The sequence below is a fragment of the Lactuca serriola genome, chromosome 1 (genome assembly GCF_051521515.1).
Source record: "Lactuca serriola cultivar US96UC23 chromosome 1, Lser_US96UC23_V15, whole genome shotgun sequence".
In the NCBI taxonomy this organism is placed as follows: domain Eukaryota; kingdom Viridiplantae; phylum Streptophyta; class Magnoliopsida; order Asterales; family Asteraceae; genus Lactuca; species Lactuca serriola.
Genome location: NC_136408.1, coordinates 242,706,427 through 242,731,486, shown reverse-complemented (window position 1 = coordinate 242,731,486; position 25,060 = coordinate 242,706,427). Strand labels below are relative to the sequence as shown.

The following is a 25,060-nucleotide window of genomic DNA, read 5'->3' as shown; positions in this document are numbered from 1 at the left end:
TTTTCTTTAGCTACTTTTAACCCCCGAAGTCCCGGTATCATCCCCAACACCCGAAGTAAGTTCCGAAGCCCCAAAGATCCCGAGAAAAAGAGTTTTTGAGCCGAAACTCTACCCACGTGAAGCCCGTTTATTGGGAAAACGTCTCGGTTTTATCGGAAACAATTATTTTAAGAGACGAGGTGATGTCCAATCGCCGTCTTATCAAGTGAGTGTATAGTCACTTTTATCTTACACATAGATATGAAGTATTTTATATAAAATACGTGCTATATGTATATATGTTGTTTGTTTATTTGAGATGGATGTTGAATGAATGTTTTATACATGTTTAAAATGATTTAAAATGTATATAAATTTTATCTACAAATATGTTGGGTATAACATGGGTAGCTGAAATAAGTTGATGTGTGATAAAATGATGAGATAAATGATGAGCGATGTTATATGAGTGGTAAAATATGGCGAGAAGCGACGAGCTAAGCGCTAACCCTAGCGATGGCTCCGTCATCCAGCCGAGTATGGATGACAACCATGGACTATTCTAGATGGTCCATGCAACACTGGCAGGTTCACAACCTGTAGGTGTGTGAACTATATGCTCATCAGATGTACTCTAAAAACCCATTGACATGTATTGCAGGTGGATTCCTGAGAATAATATTGTCGATAAATGAGAGCTATGGATTTACCACATGTTGTAAAAACCCTGGCAGCTATGGACTTAATGCCTGTTGTATAAACCCTGACGACGATGTGACTTCGTGCCTATTCCTTAGGATGAATCCTTAGGAATGAATGATAAGATGATTCTTAGGGTAGATCCTTAAGAATAAAGAAGATAATGGGGATGAGAAATTGGGTTGATTGATTGATGTTTAAACATAATAAATTTATTTATTGTGGGTTGAAAATGCTATATGCTCACCAGACTCCCAAGCTTGACCCACTCAGTTTATTTGTATCACATGTATCGATACGAAGCTGCTTTACAGTGAGAGATTAAAGGAGACGTAAATCACTAGTGTAAATGAATGTAAGTTCTGTTTATGCTTTTGGTCTATATTGACGATGACATCCCAACTGTTTTAAAATGAATAAAAATACTTTTCTTCGGAAATGCTTTGATAACATAGTTATCATGTTTTTTTTTCAGGGAACAAATTCCGTTACATTTTTATTGAAAGAAGTACTCTAATTTAACAAAAAAAATAAACATACACAAAATTGGTATTTTCTGGCTTTGAAGTTTGGGGATGACACACACACACACACACACACACACACATATATATATATATATATATATATATATATATATTCCTAAATATATTATTTCTATATTTATATAAAATAATTTGCATAACCTTTTTATTTCAAGAAAAACATTTGCGGCAATATCATTAGCGGCACTAGATAACCCTTATTTGAATCAAATAAAAATCTCGATTCAAATCATTGTCTTATCTGTTACTAGGATAGATTTTGGAAGGTTTTTGAAATCCCCTAAAAATGTCCACTACATGGGATTGCAGAATGTTCTTGTTGTTCAACTACTAACCAATTACCATTCACTCATTGTACTTCTAGATTAATTCCTGATGGCAACTCAAAAATGAATTTGTCATTATTCCTAAAGTTACACCAATTAGTTATGACTTTTGACGTTTGTTTCCAAAAAATATTCGGATTGAGTTCCCATAATCGATTTAGAAAATTCGATATACGTATTATAACCAATATTTTATGGCGAAACACGAAATTTATTGTAGGATTGTTGTGAGTTTGCCAGAAACTTTTTTTTTTACTTACCATGAAAATTCATTTAGAATGATATTAGATAAAATATGAATGAAATTGGAAAGAAAACTAATGGAATTAAAAAAGATGGAATGCAATATTAGAGAATGTGTGATATTTGAAATGTAGATGTTTATATTTATATTGGTAAAAGTATTAAAAAGAATTAAAATGTTACCGTTTTCCAACCGTTAAAAATTGTAAAATTGAAAGTCCGTTAACTTGTTAAGAATCTAATGCATTGTTATGAACTAAGTAGTTTGATTGTTTATTAAATTCTTAAGGATTTGGTGCATTTACTATAAATTTGGTAGTTTTACAGTTTGGAAGTTATGAATTTGAGGGTCTGATAGCTTGTTATGTTGTGTAAATATTTGACGTGTTTGTGAATTAAATGTTATGTAATGATTTCATTTTTTTAGTTTGTTGTTTTAAATTATATACTTATTTTGTAGACATGTGTTAATGTTATTCTTCAAAACCCGACGCCTGTGGCAACATTCACATAATATTCGATCTTTTATTATCCAACTCGATAGAAACATCCTAAATAACAGGAGAAACGACAGAGACAATTTGTAATTCCAACTTCTTGCTATTTTTAATAAAGTCATTGTTGTTAAAAGAAAATCAAGAGAAGTAGTTTCTTTTAGTTTTATTTTGTTTTATATGACAAAAAAAATTAACACGTAATTATAGATTTTATAGTACTTTAGTTATATATATATATATATATATATATATATATATATATATATATATATATATATATATATATATATATATATATATATATATATTCCTAAATATATAATTTCTATATTTATATAAAATAATTTGCATAACCTTTTTATTTCTAGAAAAACATTTGCGGCAATATCATTAGCGGCACCAAATAACCGTTATTTGAATCAATTAAAAAAATCAAATTTAATCTCGATTCAAATCATTGTCTTACCTGTTAATAGGATAGATTCTGAAAGGTTTTTAAAATCCCCTAAAAATGTCCACTACATGGGATTGCAAAATGTTCTGGTTGTTCAACTATTAACCAATTAACATTCACTCATTGTACTTCTAGATTAATTCCTGATGGCAACTCAAAAATGAATTTTTCATTATTCCTAAAGTTACATCAATTAGTTATGACATTGGACGTTTGTTTCCAACAAATACTCGAATTGAGTTTCCATAATCGATTCAGAAAATTTAGTATACGTATTATAACCAATATTTTTTTATTTTATGGCGAAACACCAAATTGATTGTAGGATTGTTGTGACTTTGCTAGAACCTTTTTTTTTGTATTTACCATGAAAATTCGTTTAGAATGATGTTAGATAAAATGTGAATGAAATTGGAAAGAAAATTAATGGAATGAAAAAAGATGGAATGTAGTATTAGAGAAAATGTGATTTTTGAAATGTAGATGTTTATATTTATATTGGTAAAAGTATTAAAAAATAATTCAAATGTTACCGTTTTCCAACCGTTAATTGTAAAATTGAAAGTTCGTTAACTTGTTAAGAATCTAATGCATTGTTATGAACTAAGTAGTTTGATTGTTTATTAAATTCTTGAAGACTTGGTGCATTTGCTATACATTTGGTAGTTTTAAGTTATGAATTTGATGATTTGATAGCTTGCTATGTTGTGTAAAGACTTGACGCATTTGTGAATTAAATGTTAAGTACTGATTTCATTTTTTTTAATTTGTTGTTTTAACTTATATACTTATTTTGTAGACGGGTGTTAATGTTATTCTTCGAAACCCGACGCCTGTGGCAACATTCAGATAAGATTCGATTTTTATTATCCAACTCTACAGAAACATCCAAAATAACGGGAAAAACGGCTGAGACAATTTGTAAATCCAACTTCTTGCTATTTTTAATAAAATCTTTATTGTTAAAAGAAAAGCACGACACATAGTTTCTTTTAGTTTTATTTAGTTTTATATGAAAAACAATATATAATTATAGATTTTATAGTACTTTAGTTATATAATAATAATAATAATAATAATAATAATAATTTGCATAACCTTTTTATTTCTAGAAAAACATTTGTGGCAATATAATTAGCGGCACCAGAGAACCCTTATTTGAATCAATTAAAAAATCAAAATTAATCTCGATTCAAATCATTGTCTTATCAGTTACTTGGATAAATTGTGGAAAGTTTTTGAAATCCCTTAAAAATGTCCATTACATGGGATTGCAGAATGTTCCCGTTGTTCAACTATTAACCAATTAACATTCTCTCAGTGTTCTTCTAGATTAATTCTTGATGGCAATTCAAAAATGAATTTGTTATTATTTCTAAAGTTACACAAATTAGTTATGACATTGGAGGTTTGTTTCCAACAAATATTTGAATTGAGTTCCCATAATCGATTCAGAAAATTTGGTATACGTATTATAACCAATATTTTATGGCGAAAGACGAAATTGATTGTAGGATTGTTGCGACTTTGCTAGAACCTTTTTTTGTATTTACCATGAAAATTTGTTTAGAATGATATTTGATAAAATGTGAATGAAATTGGAAAGAAAATTAACGGAATGAAAAAAGATGGAATGTAATATTAGAGAATGTGTGATTTTCGAAATGTAGATGTTTATATTTATATTGGTAAATGTATTAAAAAAATTAAAATGTTACCATTTTCCAACCGTTAAAAATTGTAAAATTGAAAGTTCGTTAACTTGTTTAGAATCTAATGCATTGTTATGAACTATGTAGTTTGATTGTTTATTAAATTTTTAAGGACTTGGTGCATTTGCTATAATTTGGTAGTTTTATAGTTTGGTAGTTATGGATTTGATAGTTTGATAGCTTTCTATGTTGTGTAAAGACTTGACACATTTGTGAATTAAATTTTAAGTACCGATTTCATTTTTTAAGTTTGTTGTTTTAACTTATATACTTATTTTGTAGACGGGTGTTAATTTTATTCTTCAAAACCGGACGACTGCGGCAACATTCAGATAAGATTCGATCTTTTATTATCCAACTCTACAAAAACATCTAAAATAATGGAAGAAACAACAGTGACAATTTATGTTTCTAACTGCTTGCTATTTTTAATAAAGTCTTTCAGGTAGGCAGCTTTGTTTCCAATGTCCTTTCAATTGGTAGTAAAAAAATGGGCTCTTTGTGGTCAGCACATGGAACGATACCAAAACTAGCATTTTTCTTTACCATACGATCAAACAATTTGATATTGGATGACCCCTTTCCATTAGGAAGAGAAATCATTTATGGATCACAATTGTCACCGTTGTCAAACACCATCGAAACCTTGGAATTAAACTTATAAGCATCAATGGTTCAGATGTGCTCTTAAGCATTTCTGTTTCAGCAACCATAAATATTTGAGTAAGATCAATTAGGATCATGTATATATTCGTCGTATAAAAGTTCTCAATGAACTGATCATATGACTTTGGAAGCGAGAGAACAATCAAGCCAATGGCTTGTTCCCTTGGGAAAACGACACCCAATCTTTCCTACTTGTCAATGTATGATTTCTTTTCAGAACATGCCCGCACACAAAGTTTCCATCTTGATTTTTACATGCCAATAAGGATTGAGTAGTCTCATATCTTTCAACTTAAGGAAAAAATGTGACATTGGGAGAGTCGCAGGCAGAGGAGGTTGAAGAGTTGAAGAACATGATGTCCAGTTCCACCAATTCCCAAAGAAGGGAAAATGTTTTCACCTTGAACAAAAGGTGGAAGATCATCTTCAGAAGAAAGAGGAAAAGTATATCCAAAATAACGAGGAAGACCATTTCTATCATCATAAGACATCTAAAATTAGGAGAAAAAAGAATTCAAGTTAGTTTATATTAATCCTTAATTATTAACCCAAAATTTAAATAAAGGCCACGATTCATATTTTCGATTCGAATTTTGAAGAGGGATGCTGTAATCAAATTCGAGTCTATTTTAGGTAGGCAAGGCTTTTACCAGTTCCAATCTTATGAAACTCCTACATCTTTTAAGATTCATTGAATCTTTTCATTGTCACATTTAATATTGGATTATGCTATCACTTTTGTGATTGGGATGCTGAGGATCACAAACGAGATGTAAATAGCAATGCAAACCCACTTAACAACCTCGATGACATTTATCATCTCACATGGATGTTCTAGTTAACCACACATGCTCCATTAGCAATGTTAATTTTCGAGATGCCCATCGTATCTCTTTATAATCCCTATTAGTGTGTCAGTTAACCTCATACACTCCACTAACAACATATAAAGCACAATATCGTTTTCATGGATTAGCATACTTTTCACATTTTTCCTAAAGTAACTAATAGTTGGATTTTTTTAAAAATATGGTTTAGTTACTTCATATCATTATACTTATTAATGAGATTATGTCCTAGCAAATTCGTTCGACAAATGACCCTCCACCATATAAGAGAGCGGTGGGTATGAGTGGATACCCAATGACAACCATTTTTTAGGCCGCTTCTTTAAAGTTCCCTTATAGTATTGTTTCATGAATGAGGCATACCAGCAATGTGACAGACTTATCTTATACACATATTATATTACTCTCTTAATTATATATAGTATAAGGTGTATTTTAAAATTTTTCTAAAATACTAGGTTTATATTTAAATTTTCGAAATTAAAAAAATTAACTTAATTTGAAAATAAACCAATTTTGATTTAATCTTTATCATTTAATTAAATTAATTAAATCATTGTCAATTAAATCATTATTTACGATTAAACAATTAATAAAATAATTCAAATTTAATCCTAATCCTAATCCTTCTAATTTTCGAAAAATAGACTAGGGTTTATCAGGTTTTAATTGTTCAAATTTTGAGGTTTTAAAAATTATAAATAAAGAACAAGGAAAACCCTAAAAGTGATCCTCAATTTTCAAAAATTAGGCAAAGCGAGCTAGGGTTTCTGAAACCCTTGCAAATTTCGAAAATATAGGGTGGTGGCTAGAGTTACAAGAACCCTAGGGATTGTCGAAAATTCCCTCCTTAGGGTTTAGTCTCTATAAGCCCTAATTTTGATCTATTTAACTTTGTGCAAGATCATGGAGAACAAGGGCTATATACCACTAATGGGTTTTATATGTTACAAAACATTATTTTGGCAGAAAAAATAAACCCTAAGTTCTCATGCACCCTAAAGGATCTATGTTCTCACTATCATTTGCAAACCACTATTAAATATCAAGAACCCTAAAGTACATTACTATTTTCAAAATTAAGAAATGGTTATAAGAAAAATCATACATTTAGTTTATTATAGGAAATAAACCAATACTCCTTGTTTGTTAGTCTTTAGAAAGCAAGCACCGAAAGTCTCATGCCTCTAATGGCACACACCAAAACCCTAGAAAGTTGGAGGCTTAAAAGGAGAGCGGAGGAGGAAGGAAAATTTCAAAAACTCTCTTTGGAATGAAGTGAATTCTTAAAAGCATAACACAAGGGAGTTTATATAGCTGATAGGGAGGCTAAGGATAAGACAAGTTCCTTTTAGATAACCCAGATCCTTCTGCTTTCCCCCTTAAGGCATTTAAGTTTCCTTAGAGTCCAAGAAAATCTATAGAAACTCTATAAAACACCTCTAGAACCGTCCCCCTTATGGGAGGTTTTTAGAATTGCTAAATTTTTAACATTTGAACATTGTCACCTGTTAATAAATGAGACGATACTTGTCAAGCCTTATAACAAATCTGATGTCACTTGCCAACTTATGATGACCCTTGTTATGAAGTAATGCAAATAACTAGCAAAACTATAAGCACACAAGACACAATATCTACGTTGCTGGATCAAGGTGACCTACGTCCATGGGCAGGAGGAGAACATTCTTTATTTCAAAGCTATCAAAAAGAGGTTACGAGTACAATCACTCACATATTAGACATACTCACTAAGGATACAAGATACAAAATGACCTAGCATGCATCCCTTATTTATACTTGAGGGATCATACCTAAATCCCTAATGGGTCAAGCCCATTGGCCCATAGGCCCATGAAAGGTGTCAACCAATCACAATCCTCCATGCAACATCTTTTGGAACATTCTTCCATGTCATACAACCCATGGACATCAACAACACACATGATGGAGCACCATGTGCCATAGTGGAGCAACATGATGTACAAGTGGCGCATCGTCAACACTAATGGCCCAACATCCATAATGGTGGCGCAACACGGTGTAATCTTTGAGCGATACCAACTTTTGAGCATCCTTGAACGATGTTAAGCGTCATAGAGGACTTCATAATATACTTGGCTCGTCAATGACCAAGATGGTCTATCTTGCGCTATGATGGCGCACCAGGAATATGGATGGCGCGAGAGGCTTCAAGTGTAGTACAAGAACTTCTAGATTGGAGCAACATCACCATTTTGGCGCAACGAGAACATCCATGGCGCAACAACGTACTCCATAGCGCAACATGAGTACCCCATGGCGCAAGAGGAACCCCTTATGGCGCAAGAGGGAGTAGCTTAGCGCAAGAAGGATTATCCTTGGACCCTTTATATCATTATGGTACTAACAAGATAACCCTTATTTGAATCAGTTAAAAAAAGCAAATTTAGTATTGATTCAAATCATTGCCTTATCTGTTACTAGGATAGATTCTGGAAGGTTTTTGAAATCCCCTAAAAGTATCCACTACATGGGATTGCAGAATGTTCCCGTTGTTCAACTATTGACCAATTTGCATTAACTCATCGTACTTTTAGATTAATTCCTGATGACAACTCAAAAATGAATTTGTCATTATTTCTAAAGTTACACCAATTAGTTATGACATTGGACGTTTGTTTCCAACAAATATTCAAACTGAGTTCCCATAATTGGTTCAGAAAACTAGATAAATATTTTATAACCAATATTTTATGGCGAATGATGAAATTGATTGTAGGATTGTTGTGACTTTGCTAGAACCATTTTTTTTTGTATTTTCTATGAAAATTCGTTTAGAATGATATTAGATAAAATGTGAATGAAATTGGAAAGAAAATTAATGGAATGAAAAAGGATTGAATGTAGTATAAGAGAATGTGTGAATTTTGAAATGCTAGATGTTTATATTTATATTGGTAAAAGTATTAAAAAAATTAAAATGTTACCATTTTCCAACCGTTAAAAATTGTAAAATTGAAAGTTCGTTAACTTGTTTAGAATCTAATGCATTGTTATGAACTATGTAGTTTGATTGTTTATTAAATTCTTAAGGACTTGGTGCATTTGCTATAAATTTGTTAGTTTTATAGTTTGGTAGTTATGGATTTGATACTTTGATAGCTTTCTATGTTGTGTAAAGACTTAACGCATTTGTGAATTAAATGTTAAGTACCGATTTCATTTTTTAAGTTTGTTGTTTTAACTTATATACTTTTTTTGTAGATTGGTGTTAATGCTATTCTTCAAAACCCGACGCCTGCAGAAACATTCAGATAAAATTCGATCTTTTATTATCCAACTCTACAGAAACATCCAAAATAACGGAAGAAACGACAAAGACAATTTGTAATTCAAACTTCTTGCTATTTTTAATAGTCTTTGTTGTTAAAAGAAAATCAAGACAAATAGTTTCTTTTATATATATATATATATAATTTGCATTACCTTTTTATTTCAAGAAAAACATTTGCGGCAATATCATTTGCGGTACCAGATAACATGAGTATTAAAAACGAAACAATTAATTGTGGCAACCCATTAAGAACCACATGTCGACGCTAAAGGCTATAGTCAGGACTCTGTATGCCTTTAACGACGACATTTCAAAGCTCTTTATTTTTGGAGAGAGAGAGAGCACGAGAGAAAGAGAGAGAGGTAGTTAGTTGAAACGTGACATATTCACTTTGGTGTTACCGTTGCACGGTTGAACTACGGACAACGCCTGACGCATTTGTGAATTAAATGTTAAGTACCAATTTCATTTTTTAAGTTTGTTGTTTTAACTTATATACTTATTTTGTAGACAGGTGTTAATGCTATTCTTCAAAACCCGACTCCTGCGGAAACATTCAGATAAGATTCGATTTTTTATTATCCAACTCCACAGAAACATCCAAAATAATGGAAGAAACAGCAGAGACAATTTGTAATTCCAACTTCTTGCTATTTTTAATAAAGTCTTTGTTGTTAAAAGAAAATCAAGTCAAATAGTTTCTTTTAGTTATATATATATATATATATATATATATATATATATATATATATATATATATATATATAATTTGCATAACCTTTTTATTTCAAGAAAAACATTTGCTGCAATATCATTAGCACCACCGGATAATGTAAGTGACAACAATTGCGACCAGACTATTAGGGGCGTCACATGAGTATTAACAACGAAACAATTAATTGTGGCAACCTATTAACAACGACATGTCGACGTTAAAGGCTATAGTCGGGACTCTATATGCCTTTAGCGGCGGCATTTCAAAGCTCTTTATTTTTTGGAGAGAGAGAGAGCACAAGAGAAAGAGAGATAGGTAGTTAGTTGAAACGTGATATATTCACTTTGGCGTTACCGTTGCACGGTGGAACTGCGGACAACGACTAACGCCGGACACCCTTTTTCTTAGGTAAAACTTTTAATAAAACCCTATTTCTTCTGTAAAACTATAATCACATAAACATTAATAAAAAGATTAATTATATAAGCATTAGTAAAAAGTTTAAGATATTAAACGAGAAAATTTACATTTGATTGATATTTTACCATTTAGACACAGTAGTGTGTGAGAGAGAGATGCAATGAGCACCAGCTTGCAACAAGTCTCTCTCTCTTTCTCAATAAATGCGTTTGCATCCTCTCTTTACACTGCATTTACTCCTCTCTATCTCCCCCTCCCATCTCTTCAATTCTCCCACCTGTTCCTTTCCTCTCTCTCTCTCTCTCTCTCTCTCTCTCTCTCTCTCTCTCTCTCTCTCTCTCCTTATTCTTCTTAAATTCTTATCACAAGAAAAATACAGGTAGCTTCAATGGAAACCAGCCTGAAAACCATTCTTTTACTCTCCTAAAAGTGGTTTCTAGTTGACCCTTTCCCCGAATACTCGATCTTTGTCTCTAAAAAACCTGCAAAATCAAGTCAGAAGTCCAGTAAGTTACCATAACGCCTTTCTCCGGTTCATTAGCTACGTTTGGTATGAAAGTGATGAAATTTGATGCTTTTATTCTTTTGAAGATATCTTCAACATATTCATTTGGGTTAGTTGGATTGGAAAATAAGTCTATTTAATTTGTTAAAAATTCAACAAACTTTTAAAGATTGTTTTTTCACTCTTAAAACAAAATCATTGATCGAGTATCCTTTACCAAATTGAATCCAGAAGCAAATCCAACCAGAAAACTCTCTTTCATTAGAGAGAGAGAGAAGGGTTAGTGATGTGCTAGGGTTTCTGAATGTGTATGAAAACATGTACCTTGATGCTATGATATTTCATACTTTCTTAAAGATAAAAGCGAGAAATTTGATATTTGATTTTATTCAACCCCTCAGACTGCAAAACCATGAGATTTTCTTAATGATAAGGTATGCAATAATCTTTGGTTTCCTTAGTTTTTTCCAAACCTTCAACCAAAACACACTTAAGAAGGCTTGAACTAAATTCTTTTATATCTTCGATATCAGAGTCATCAAGATCGTTTATGTAATATTAATTTAAGTTTTGACCGAGAGCCAGATCGGATAAGAACATGCGAAAGAATTGTAATCTTTGATGCCATTTCACAATTCTAAGCTTGTTTCAAGAAACTGGATAAACATTGGTTAGGCAGAAGGCTACCCGCACTGTTCTATTTATTTTTTTTCATCTTCATAACTATCAAGCGGTGGCTAATAAATTCTTTTTAATTCTGTTAACCCCTATCAAATCAAAAAAATATATATATATTATTATTGTGTAGAAATAGAGACTGGTATCAACTTTTTTATACTTTAAAGTTGACTTTTGTTTTCAAAAAAGATATAGATTTGTTGACCTCCATTAAATTCATTTATGCCATTTGTGTGTACAGATTTCGATAATCCAACCCAAATTTCCTATGTTTTCCTTCACTGATTTCATAGTTTAATATATTTAATTTGAAAGTTTATGTCTCATAACTATATCAAAATAAAACCATCAATATGTACAAGACAAAATTAATTGGCAGTCCTTTCGTTTTCTATTAATTATATCATTAATATGAATATGTTATAATTTTAAGTTTTATAACATAGAGGTTGTATGTATTGGTATATAATTGTTATACATACCTTTTTTGATTATATAACCATGTTTTTTCTGTGATCATAAAAATGTTGTTAAAAAGACGATCGAGATCTTTATAACGTTCTTTCAATAAATATCAAAAACTTTATCAATGAACAATATGGAAGGTAAATTAGTCCCATTATTTCTTTGTTGTTTTTCTCTTGGTGTCGACAATCCTATATTTTAAAAAAGTATAATTAATATTTATTTTACAATCACTTTAAACACGTTTTCTTGTATTTATTGTAGTTATTATACTTTGTCTATTCATTATTAATTCTTTTAATCATTAAACATATCGTACATACTATTTGACTTCGAATGTCAAGCTCGTATTAAAAACATAACCATTATTTTTATTATAAGTTAACGTTTATCTTTATACTTCTTGTATTCAAAATAAATGATTTTTAGTTTAATATTTTTATTTACTGATTAAGTTTGAATAATTAATTAGTTTAAAGTAAAACCTTTTATGATAGGAGCGTGAGGAATTAAGGAACAATGTTTCAGCCTAACATGTTTGAGAGTCACCACCATCATCATCTTCTGGATATGAGCCATAAGTCCCCAGAAAATCAGCTTGATATGCTTAGAGATGATGACTATGAGAGTAAATCCGGGACTGATATCATGGAAGCTCCCTCAGGCGATGATCAAGATCCCAATCAACGTCCCAACAAGAAGAAACGTTATCATCGTCACACTCAACATCAAATCCAAGAATTGGAATCGTAAGTTCATTAAAGATCTTGATTTTTGTATTCATGTTTTTACAAATATTTGATCTTAGCTTGTTGAGTGTAGGTTTTTTAAAGAATGCCCACATCCAGATGATAAACAAAGGAAGGAACTTGGAAGAAGGTTAACCTTAGAGCCTTTGCAAGTCAAGTTTTGGTTCCAAAACAAAAGAACTCAAATGAAGGTATTCTGATTACATGACACACATTTTTAGTAAAAAGCCAACTCCATGTAGTGCATCAAATATATACTACTCGTTCTTGTAGGTTGAGAAATGTACTCATGGACCTATATCAATTCTTAGTAATGGTGTAATTCTACGTCTTTTAATTATTTGTCTCTGCAAGGTTAAGGAAAATAAGCATTAACTAATTAAAACTATGCAACAATATTTTTTTCATTTCCATTAGGTGATATCAAGATGAATTCTTGTCTGAGTAAATATGTTACAAAAATATTTGATAAAATGAGCACGTACTTGGGGAAATACAAATTTGTAAAAAGTTAATTATTAACCCTCAAAAAAATTATCCTGATTTTATTTTGTAGTTGACACCATACACTCTTATTATTATTTTTTTTAAATGTTCAAAACAGAGACTGATCGTTTGAATAGACAGTTTTCGTATAACTTATATTATTTGCTATTGTCCTGTATATTTAATATCTATTTGAAGGATTGTGAATATATATATATATATATATATATATATATATATATATATATATATATATATATATATATATATATATATATATCTGCTCAGTTGTGCCTTTTGTATTGTTAATTTAGGCTCAACATGAACGCCATGAGAACTCAAGCCTTAGGAACGAGAATGAGAAGCTCCGAATGGAGAACATACGATACAAAGAAGCCCTCACCAATGCAACCTGTCCCAACTGTGGTGGTCCGGCAGCCATCGGGGAGATGTCATTCGATGAACAACATCTGAGAATCGAAAATGCTCGCCTCCGTGAAGAAGTAAATCAATTAAAAACCCAAATCCCTATAATTAAACACGATTCTATTTCTCAATTTCCTAGCTACAACTCTGGTTTCTAAAACTAATATTGTATGTTCCTCTTCGTTCCACAGATTGATAGGATATCTGGAATTGCTGCAAAATATGTTGGGAAACCAATGCTAAGTTACCCTAATCTAACGCAAAATGGACCACCTCGCTCTCTTGACCTACCGATTGCAAGCTTTAGTCCACAACCTGTAATGGTCGATGACATGTTTGGAACCAGCAGCCTTCTCCGGTCAGTTTCAGGTCCCAGTGAGGCCGACAAGCCGGTTATAATTGAACTAGCGGTTGCAGCCATGGAGGAGCTAGTTAGAATGGCACAATCTGGTGAGCCATTGTGGGTTCCAACCTCTGATAACTCATCAGAAACGTTGAATGAAGACGATTACTCGCAAACGTTTCCTAGAGGCATTGGACCCAAACAATTGGGATTGAAATCTGAAGCTTCAAGAGAATCTGCTGTTGTCATCATGAATCATATCAATCTTGTTGAAATTCTAATGGATGTGGTATGGAGATTGGAGAACCCTCTCTTTTTAGATTAAAATATTGACTAATTGAAAATTTAGATGATTTTAAACCTTGAATCGTATATCATGATTCTGCAGAATCAATGGTCGAATGTGTTTTCTGGGATTGTTTCAAGAGCTATGACTCTTGAAGTCCTTTCGACTGGAGTGGCTGGAAATTACAATGGAGCACTACAAGTGGTAATTACTAGTTTAATTTTATAATTTTATACACAAATATAATCTTATGCACTAAACTTTCAAATTATAAAAGTAATATGTACAAAATTATTCACACTTAGGCGCGACAGCTAGCTTTTTAAAAATCTTACGCGTGATAGTTCTTATAAGCTTCTAGCTTTTTAAAAATCTTTTTATACTAGCTTTTAAATTTTTTTTTTTTTAATAATTTCCAAATATACTCTTAATTAATTATAAGAAACATATTCTTTTAAATGTTTATTTATATTATTTTATATATTTCAACTAACTTATCATTAGTTTTACTGAACATCATTTTTTTTATCGGCCAACTTTTCTACTAACTGTTAGTTTTTCAGTTAGTACGTCTTGTAAGTTATAAAATATGTAAAATTGTATATTAGAAGTGTAAAAATACATGTACATTGTTGCATTGGGGTGGTATATAACAGGTAAAAATTAATGTATTCAATTAATTTGTTGTAAAAATTGTGAAGCCTATATGTCATGTTCTAACGTTTATGTTTTTCAGATGACTGCCGAGTATCAGGTTCCATCGCCACTCGTTCCAACCCGAGAGTACTATTTTGTTAGGTATTGTAAACAACATGCTGATGGGACCTGGGCTGTAGTCGATGTTTCCTTGGACAACTTACGCCCTTCTGCAATGTCAAGATCTAGAAGAAGGCCATCCGGTTGTTTAATTCAAGAACTCCCCAATGGGTACTCAAAGGTTAGTTCAAGTTATAACCTTTTCATCATTAAAAAAAAACACGAATTACCAATCTTAGTATATATACGAATTACGATTAAGGTTCATGTTTCACTTTCGTATTCTAGGTTACATGGATTGAACACGTAGAAGTCGATGATAGAGCCGTTCATGATATCTATCGGTTAGTAGTGAACTCTGGTCTAGCATTTGGAGCAAGACGTTGGGTCTCAACTCTCGATAGACAATGTGAACGTCTTGCAAGTGCAATGGCTAACAATATTCCAGCAGGTGACGTTGGAGGTAATTAATACACACATAGAATTAATTAATTAACTAGCTAGGATTTTACGTTAAAATGGTAGAATTAAGTATTTTATTTTATCAATGCATGATTGTGGATATAACAATGTTGGACAGTTATAACGACACTAGAAGGGAGAAAGAGTATGTTGAAGCTGGCTGAGAGAATGGTATTGAGTTTTTGTAGCGGTGTTGGAGCATCAACTACACATACGTGGACAACTTTATCTGGAAGTGGGGCGGATGATGTTCGTGTTATGACCCGAAAAAGTGTGGATGATCCGGGTAGGCCTCCTGGTATTGTGCTAAGTGCTGCTACATCATTCTGGATCCCTGTTCCACCAAAACGAGTTTTTGATTTTCTTCGTGATGAAAATTCGAGGAGTGAGGTAAAATAAATAATCTTGTCTTCCATCAAACACAAACCTAAAAAAACGTTTAAAACGTGATGATAATGTTAACAAACAATACTCGATTTTCAGTAAAAAAAACGTTGCGATCAGTTTTAATTAACAACAAAATATCGATATTCATTGAATAGTTGTTAAAATTATATGCAGTGGGACATCCTTTCAAATGGTGGATTGGTTCAAGAAATGGCACATATTGCCAATGGTCGAGATCCAGGCAATTGTGTCTCGCTTCTACGAGTCAATGTACGTTTTTAAAATTCATTAAAAGTAGTATAGATAGCTTGGATATTTGTAATGTGTAATAAAGAAGGCTACTGATGTTTGAGTTATATTGTATTGTAGAGTGCGAATTCAAGCCAGGGGAACATGCTCATACTTCAGGAGAGTTCAAATGATTCAACGGGTTCGTATGTTATCTATGCTCCAGTAGACATTGCAGCAATGAACGTGGTGCTAAGTGGAGGTGACCCTGATTATGTTGCGTTACTACCATCTGGTTTTGCTATACTTCCTGATGGACCTGGAAAACATCAAGGAGGAAGAATTCCAGAGGTTGGAGATGGGGGTTCTTTACTCACAGTTGCATTCCAAATTCTAGTCGATTCGGTTCCTACTGCAAAATTATCACTTGGCTCAGTTGCAACGGTTAATAGTCTTATTAAGTGCACTGTTGAAAGGATCAAAGCGGCAGTGGCTCCTGATAATCCATAACCATCATCATCGTTTTTTTAATGGTAAGAAACTGTCACAAACTGTGTTTTAAGAAGAAAAGTGTCGTTATTGTTAGGGAAAAGATATTTGTTTAACCCTCCCTTCAAAGTAAAATAAGATTCATTCATCTCAAAATTAGAAAAACATTTTCATAAATCGGACTAAGCTATGTCTATGAGTATCATCACTTGTAAATACTGAAAAAAGGTTGGTCGTTAAGGTGTGACGCTTGTAGTAAGTAGATATGATGCGACCTCCTTAGCGACCATTTTCTGTCATAGTTAGCGACACTTTTTCTTTAGTTTAATGACGGCTTTTGTCGCAAATGTTATTTTTCTGACACTTTGCTCTAGTCTGTGTGATTTGCAGGGTCGATGTAATGGATGAGGTGATGGAGGATTTAGGTAGGCGATGTTTACTCTTATCCTTTGAAACTGACGAAAGAAGTCAAGAACGAACCTAGTAAAATCCTTTGGCGTTTGGTGACAACATAAAAGAATGTGTTTTCCACCATTCATCGAAGGTTATGGGTTCGGGTATTGACTTTGCCTAGTTTACTGAAGATTATTGAGTAAACTAAAACCTTATTGAGTGATTTTTAGTTAAAACTCTTCAGATTTAGGGTTTTTTGAGTTCTTTGTTTCAAGTGTGGTGTGTTAGAAATGTAGTCTTGTAGCAATTGGTCCTAACAACTTTGCCTCCTTGCATCTCATCTTATTCTCTTCTGATAATATGATCATTTTGGGTGTTTTTTGAATAAGAGTTTGCAAAAAAGACTTGTATGATGAGTTAGGTAAGAAGGCAAAATATAATTTTCTCAAAACCACTACCTTTTAATGCGGCTAAATATTGGTCAATGTGTCCAAAAAACACTTTTTTTATCCACTTGTCTATTTGTATAAAGGGTTGGTGCATTAAATATGATTGCATAAACTGATATTACAATCTTACGTAGTGTTGATAATATTGAATTTGATAAGGAATGAAACGGCTAATCTTGGGATAAAAATTGTTTGTTTTGTTTTCATGAAATAAAATGGACCATTATGAACCAAATAACCCACTGAAATTTAATGGACTTATAAGCTCGTTGGTTGTAAAGACAATGACATACTTCGAAACAAAATCTTTATTGATTGAAACAAATTCTTTAGTTACAACTTGTTTGTGTAAGATACGTATATGCGGTGCAAAATGTACCTATTGATATAGTTATCTTTTAACATTATCAAGTATAGGAGATTTATAGGATGAAATGTAGGGAAGATTAGAGTTTGTGGGGGAGATCTGGATACCAACTTGGATCGTGATATCACTTTCCGAACTTATATTTGTACTCTATGCCTGAGTTACAAGAAATTCAGCGTAGGGTAATCGAAGTGGACACTTATGATTCTAGGCATAGAAATCTTAAATCAATATGCTAGAAGATTCTGTGAAAATATGATGAAAAACGAGAGCTTAAGATTGTAACTAACGAGGATTTAATGAAGATTTAGGGTTACCAAAGCTAACGAGTTTCATTAGTTTTACCATAATCACCCTCAAGAAATTGAATTTTCTATTATGTTACCCATATGTAAAATTCGGTGAGGTTTTGGGGCGCTGCCCCTCGACCCCGCCGACTAAGGTTTAGCGGGACCCCAACCAGGGGCTCTGCCCCTTGGACCCTGCTAGGTGCGTTGCCCTTAGACCCCGCCAAAGAGGTGCTGCCCCTTTAGAAACCCCAGACCTAGGGCCGCTGCTCCCGGACTCCCGACTAGTCGTTGAACCAGCTTCTAATTCGATCTTATACATGCATGCACTCCGCACAACCTCGTACATATATTAGAGTATAAATTATGAAGCCCCTTAGCTCATATGTTAGTTCAAGTTACTGAAAATGACATGGTGACAGTAATATCACCAACATGAAACCCAATGATTTGACTCTCAAATGCAAGCTAGATAAGTCGTCACTTATTACTAGCGAAATTGATTGAGTCATTGTCACTAAAAGAATAATTGGCAATAGCGGCGATGGTCACTTTTAGCGGCGACAAAGAAAAAACGCGTTTTTTGTCACCGTTAAAAGTGTGTGTCTACGCTAAAGGCTTATGTTGGTGATCCGTGTTATTTCAACCCCATTCATTGATTTAAGTGATCATCCAACGACTAGTAGGACATAGGAAATCCCACGTCATTTTCCTCTGGCGTATCGCCGCTAAAGAGCACCTGTCGCCGCTAAAGGCTTATGCTGGCGATCCACGACATTTCAATCTCATACGTCAATTTTAGCGTTGATCCAACGACATAGAAAAACCTGCGTTGTCTTCCCTCCAATGTGTCGCCACTAAAGACCGTCGACAATAAAACCCTCTTCGTCCTCACTTTATTTCTAGATCTTTTGTGTTTTCCTTCTTCTTCCTGCTCACTATCGTCGACTTCATCGGATTTTCACCAAAATCTTTGCAATTTCACCCCTCTTCTCCATTTTCTCATTATTTTTCATTTTCTCTTCTCCCTACTAAATTTCTAGCATCTGTAATGGTTGCCAAAATTTTGAGACCACCCCACCGTCGTCACCAAAATATACCACCACCACTGTTTTCACCGAAAGGCAGTATACCTATCGATTAGTAGTATAGTTCAAGCAAGTAGGGTATCGAACACAGGGAACGGTAAACAATTAAAATAAATGCTAATATTATCTAAATAAAACAAATAACAAAAAAGGGGTTTTCTCTAGTTTTACAAGACTAGAAACTTAATTAGAATAACCAACACACAAATTAACTAACTAGCAACTAAAACAATTAACTACCAACTAAATTCAATAGTAAAGAGGACTTCTGTTTAGGTACGACTCATTTGTTCCCATGGATGATTTTAATGTATCAGAATAATTCTTCATTGGCTACCGATTAAGATAATTAGGTTCACGTTCGCTATTCCTAATTCTTAGAAAACAAATTAACTCAAGCGATGGCCAGGTGTCTAAATTAACGGGTTTCCTAGATTATTGATTCGGGTTAAGTAAGACTTGTAGTGGTTAACTAAATTGGCCCTTCAATTAACCTCTTGCTGATGTTCATCAAACAAGCCCACACATTAACTTACCTATCTTCTAGTTAATTCTAGTTTCACATTCGTTATTCCTAGACATACAACTATGTGGTCACAATAAATCGTATGAAATTAATAACTAAGAGATGTTCATACAACTTAATTACTGATTTATTAACAGAAGAATAGTTATTGTCAACACATAAGGTTCTTTAATAAGCTTAACTAAACATAATTACCAATTAAAATTAATCCTACTCAAATAATCAATCCATGTTCACAAAATTGTCTACCCTAACAGAAGAATAAGTTTTTAGCTCATGGTTGCAGTAAACATAAAATCAAAAACGAAATCAAATTATGTAAACATGATTTAAATCAAAAAGTTACTAAGAATAAACCAAAATTGTCTTGATTCTCTTCACAATTGAATGTAGGGTTGATTCTTTGGTTCCTCACGACCTAGCAGCACTTCCAATCATTTCTCAGCCTCCTAGGGTTTCTGTCCATGCTAGGGTATCGATCTGAAAGTCCCTTTATATAGATTTTCACAAAACAGAGGCTACTCGGCGAGTCTAGTGACCTACTCGCTGAGTACATCACTTAAAACTCGTGTACGGCAAGTCAGCGCGTCCAGAATCGCGAAAGTTCGATACAACTCGCCGAGTAATCGACCCTACTCGCCGAGTACCTTTCGAATCAGAATTTTCTCAAAACACGAAAGTCATCCGAAATTGTGTATACTTTTCAGAACATTTTGAATCTCGTCAATCGGAGTTACGGTTCATGAGATATGGCCAAAACACTGACGATGGGTCAAGCTGTCCAGCAACATCCTTCTTTCTTCAAAATCCAAGATCCAAGCCTCCAATCGCCAATTCTGCTTCATTTTCCTTTCAAGCATGTATTTGTTGCTGAAAATGAAATATTTAAGCTTATTAAGCACCTTTTGTTCATTAAATGAGATAAAATCAACATAAAGTATTAAGATCATGCATGATTTTTATGACTAAATATGCCCATATCAAAATACTCCACACTTGACTTTTGCTTGCCCCCAAGCAAAACTGAATTTTAGTACGCTAATATTACATAAGACAATCCCAATCGAACCCATCCATTATGCCAAGACCGCAACGCATGCATTTGTGTCTATAATTTTCCTAATAACCCCCCATACTCCAAATACTCACAATCCTCATAAACATCCGCCCACTTTTTTCCGAACAATGCTCATTTTATGCATCCCTCCAAATCCATCCTCAGAAAACCTTTTAACCTCAAGGTATTTTTGGTTGAGCAACCCAAGCATACATAATCTAGAATTACAACTTTCGATACCACTATGGAGCCCTTTTGAATTCTTCACTTCCTTGATAATTTGATCTTTGATCTCTTTGAATTCACCACCTTTATTGTTTGATTTTTGGTATCTTCAACTTTTTGAATCTTCGGAATTTTGATCTTTTGATCTTCATTTTGATTGCTCCAAAATTCTTACAACTTTTCTTGTAATTCTGTCTCTCTTTTTTTTAACATGTAACTCACTTTTTTTTCACTCAAAACCTACATGCTTAAGCAGGGGCGCTCAACTTCAACCTTTATTGGTTAACGATAATAATTTTCCTGGATACATTTCTGGTACACGATGCTAAACATATTGCATCCTTCAAACTAAGTAGGGTCGTGTTTTTATCCCATGATTTCACTAGAATAAGGAAGCCACAAATGCACTAGAACGTATATAGGTTCAACTAAACATTTGGGTCTTCATAAAATCATCAAATATAATACTAGCATGATCCCTAATTGCTTTACCAAAATTTTCTAAATTAGCCCTAGCAATTTTAATGCAAAATTTTCAAAATTAACTAAAATTTCAAGATTTTCGAAATTTAACTAATTTAACCAACCCCCTACCCCACACTTAATTTATGCAGTGTCCCCATTGCATATTACGCATGATAAAGAACAATAAAATAAAGAGAGAATTGGAACAAACTCCCCTGGGATAGTAGTTGCGAGGTTGAACTTCTTCATTTAAAGCTCCATCTTCCGCTGACTTTAGACATAGGAACAGCTCATCCATGCATTGGGTGTCATTCATCTCGTGTGGTACAGTCTTTATAAAAGCTCCAAATATAAGGGAAAACTCTTGGAAATGCTTGGAAAATGATCTTCAAAGAATAGAACCAATACCCATATCAAATGTCATCAAATCTTTAGCTCAAAAGTAAGAAGAATGAGTGACTCGTCGAGTAAGTATGTAGACTCGCCGAGTTGAAGCGCAAATGGCAGATGAATCGTGAATTTTCACATGGACTCGGCGAGTCCATAAGATGCACTCGACGAGTAGACCGCTGTGTGACATAAATTTTATTCTGCCTAAGTCCGTTTCTGATGAATGGGGTTATATAAACTAATAATTTCCCTCATTTTTCCTTTAGGTGATAAACACTCTATAACCCTTATATCAATTAGACTCATAGCTTGACTCAAAACTTCGTTTCCTCTCTCGCCTAGACTCGATTTCTCGCTTCGTCAGCCTTGACTCTAGACCCTCACATGCATCCTTACACTCAAACTGAAAAGATCAAAAACAAAAACAAGTAATAAAAAAACATTAAAATAAAAAAAATCCTAAATTATCCTTAAACACTAGAAGTTTAGAAAGAAAAAGAAAAGAAAACTCTAATGACGGGTTGCCTCCCGCAAGCGCTTCTTTTTGGGCGAGTCTTGAGCTGGACTCCCAACTTAATAAACTTCCAATAAACTCATTGCCAATCCATCCATTGCATTAAATCTTTTTTTGGTGGACCAATTTGTAAAATTTGACTCTTTGCTTCTAAAATTGGCCAAACGAGCTTGAATATATAAAACCCAAGAATTCTGACAAGGGTTGGGACGGGTTGGGTACTAATCAGAAATGGATCGCGCTTCAGAACTTTCTCCAAAGTTGGAATCGTCACCCCATGCTTCGAAACACAAACCGGAAGAACAGGGGACCATGTCGTGGTAATGGTCAAACCACAGCTTGGTTCCTGCAATTCAGCTTGTTCTTGTTCTTCGTCCGACCCTTTTGCCAGCAACCTTTCCAGCTCCTCCAAATCTCTTTCTGGATTAAATTCTTCATCTTGTAACTTTAGCTCTAGTGAATTAAATTGTTCTTGATCGTTAGACAAGAAGTTATCTAACCATCTTCCAAATTTCTTCAAATCATCATCTGAGTCATAATCCTCATCTTCCTGCTCAATTTCCTGCACTACTTCCTCAAGAAAAGCATCAAAAGCATCGAGATTTGGAAAATACATACTAAAATTAAAAATAAAAATTAAACTACAATAAAAAAAATTAATCAACAAATAAAAAAAATGATAACAATTAGCAAATAAAATTAACTATTTAGAACCGTTCCCCGGCAACGGCACCAAAAACTTGATGTGTGTAAAACCAACTAGTTTTAATCCTACTAACTTAGACACAAAATAAACACACGAAAGGCAGTGTACCTATCGATTAGTAATATAGTTCAAGCAAGTAGGGTATCGAATACAGGGAACGGTAAACAATTAAAATAAATGCTAATATTATCTAAATAAAACAAATAACAAAAAGGGGGTTTTCTCTAGTTTTACAAGACTAGGAACTTAATTAGAATAACCAACACACAAATTAACTAACTAGCAACTAAAACAATTAATTACCAACTAAATTCAATAGTAAAGAGGACTTCTGTTTAGGTACGACTCATTTGTTCCCATGGATGATTTTAATGTATCGGACTAATTCTTCATTGGCTACCGATTAAGATAATTAGGTTCACGTTCGCTATTCCTAATTCTTAGAAAACAAATTAACTCAAGCGATGGCCAGTTGTCTAAATTAACGGGTTTCCTAGATTATTGATTCGGGTTAAGTAAGACTTGTAGTGGTTAACTAAATTGGCCCTTCAATTAACCTCTTGCTGATGTTCATCAAACAAGCCCACACATTAACTTACCTATCTTCTAGTTAATTCTAGTTTCACATTCGTTATTCCTAGACATACAACTATGTGGTCACAATAAATCGTATGAATTTAATAACTAAGAGATGTTCATACAACTTAATTACTGATTTATTAACAGAAGAATAGTTATTGTCAACACATAAGGTTCTTTAATAAGCTTAACTAAACATAATTACCAATTAAAATTAATCCTACTCAAATAATCAATCCATGTTCACAAAATTGTCTACCCTAACAGAAGAATAAGTTTTTAGCTCATGGTTGCAGTAAACATAAAATCAAAAACGAAATCAAAGTATGTAAACATGACTTAAATCAAAAAGTTACTAAGAATAAACCAAAATTGTCTTGATTCTCTTCACAATTGAATGTAGGGTTCATTCTTCGGTTCCTCACGACCTAGCAGCACTTCCAATCGTTTCTCAGCCTCCTAGGGTTTCTCTCCATGCTAGGGTATCGATCTGAAAGTCCCTTTATATAGATTTTCACAAAACAGAGGCTACTCGGCGAGTCTAGTGACCTACTCGCCGAGTATATCACTTAAGACTCGTGTACGGCAAGTCAGCACGTCCAGAATCGCGAAAGTTCGATACAACTCGCCTAGTACGTTTCGAATCAGCATTTTCTCAAAACACGAAAGTTGTCCGAAATTGTGTATGCTTTTCAGAACATTTTGAATCTCGTCAATCGGAGTTACGGTTCATGAGATATGGCCAAAACACTGACGATGGGTCAAGCTGTCCTGCAACATCCTTCTTTCTTCAAAATCCAAGATCCAAGCCTCCAATCGCCAATTCCGCTTCATTTTCCTTTCGAGCATGTATTTGTTGCTGAAAATGAAATATTTAAGCTAATTAAGCACCTTTTGTTCATTAAATGAGCTAAAATCAACATAAAGTATTAAGATCATGCATGATTTTTATGACTAAATATGCCCATATCAGTATGTATAGAAATACATATAAATAACAGCTACACATTTAGTAGTGATAGAGAGCATTAGCAGTGATGCACTTTTAGCGGCGACTGAAACGTCCGTTTTTCTAGGCTAGTCATTATTGATGATGTAATAGTCTAGGTCAACATTTGTAACTCGTTTTGAAGTAATAAGAATGAATTATGTGAATTTATGTGTTTATAAATTAAGGATAAAAATAAGTGTCGAAAATAAATATTATATAAACCCGATATCTATTAAGGAAGTTGTAGTAGTTGAAACAAGGATTCCGAAGATATAAAGAATACCGAAATCCGAGTTAGAATGAAGAAGTTATGACTTGTCGTAGTTTCGCGACAAAATCGGCA

The 25,060-nt window shown here is 33.2% G+C and overlaps 1 protein-coding gene across 1 annotated transcript; it reads left to right on the top strand.

Moving 5' to 3' along the window:
• The first annotated feature begins 10,685 nt into the window (after positions 1-10,685).
• LOC145050155 (homeobox-leucine zipper protein MERISTEM L1-like) lies at positions 10,686-17,461 on the top strand. Its single transcript, XM_078998450.1, has 12 exons — positions 10,686-10,926; positions 12,566-12,817; positions 12,891-13,008; positions 13,618-13,806; positions 13,921-14,361; positions 14,461-14,562; positions 15,095-15,295; positions 15,403-15,577; positions 15,695-15,966; positions 16,138-16,233; positions 16,333-16,724; positions 17,055-17,461. The coding sequence occupies exons 2-11, from the start codon at positions 12,588-12,590 to the stop codon at positions 16,699-16,701; spliced, it is 2,193 nt and encodes a 730-aa protein (XP_078854576.1). The 5' UTR covers positions 10,686-10,926; positions 12,566-12,587; the 3' UTR covers positions 16,702-16,724; positions 17,055-17,461.
• The last annotated feature ends 7,599 nt before the right edge of the window (positions 17,462-25,060 follow it).

Bases quoted from the DNA above. Each gene is read 5' to 3' on its own strand.
- LOC145050155 (XM_078998450.1), top strand. From the start codon at position 12,588: ATGTTTCAGCCTAACATGTTTGAGAGTCACCACCATCATCATCTTCTG. The intron at 12,818-12,890 runs GTAAGTTCATTA...TGTTGAGTGTAG, and splicing joins CAAATCCAAGAATTGGAATC to GTTTTTTAAAGAATGCCCAC. The intron at 15,967-16,137 runs GTAAAATAAATA...AATTATATGCAG, and splicing joins ATGAAAATTCGAGGAGTGAG to TGGGACATCCTTTCAAATGG.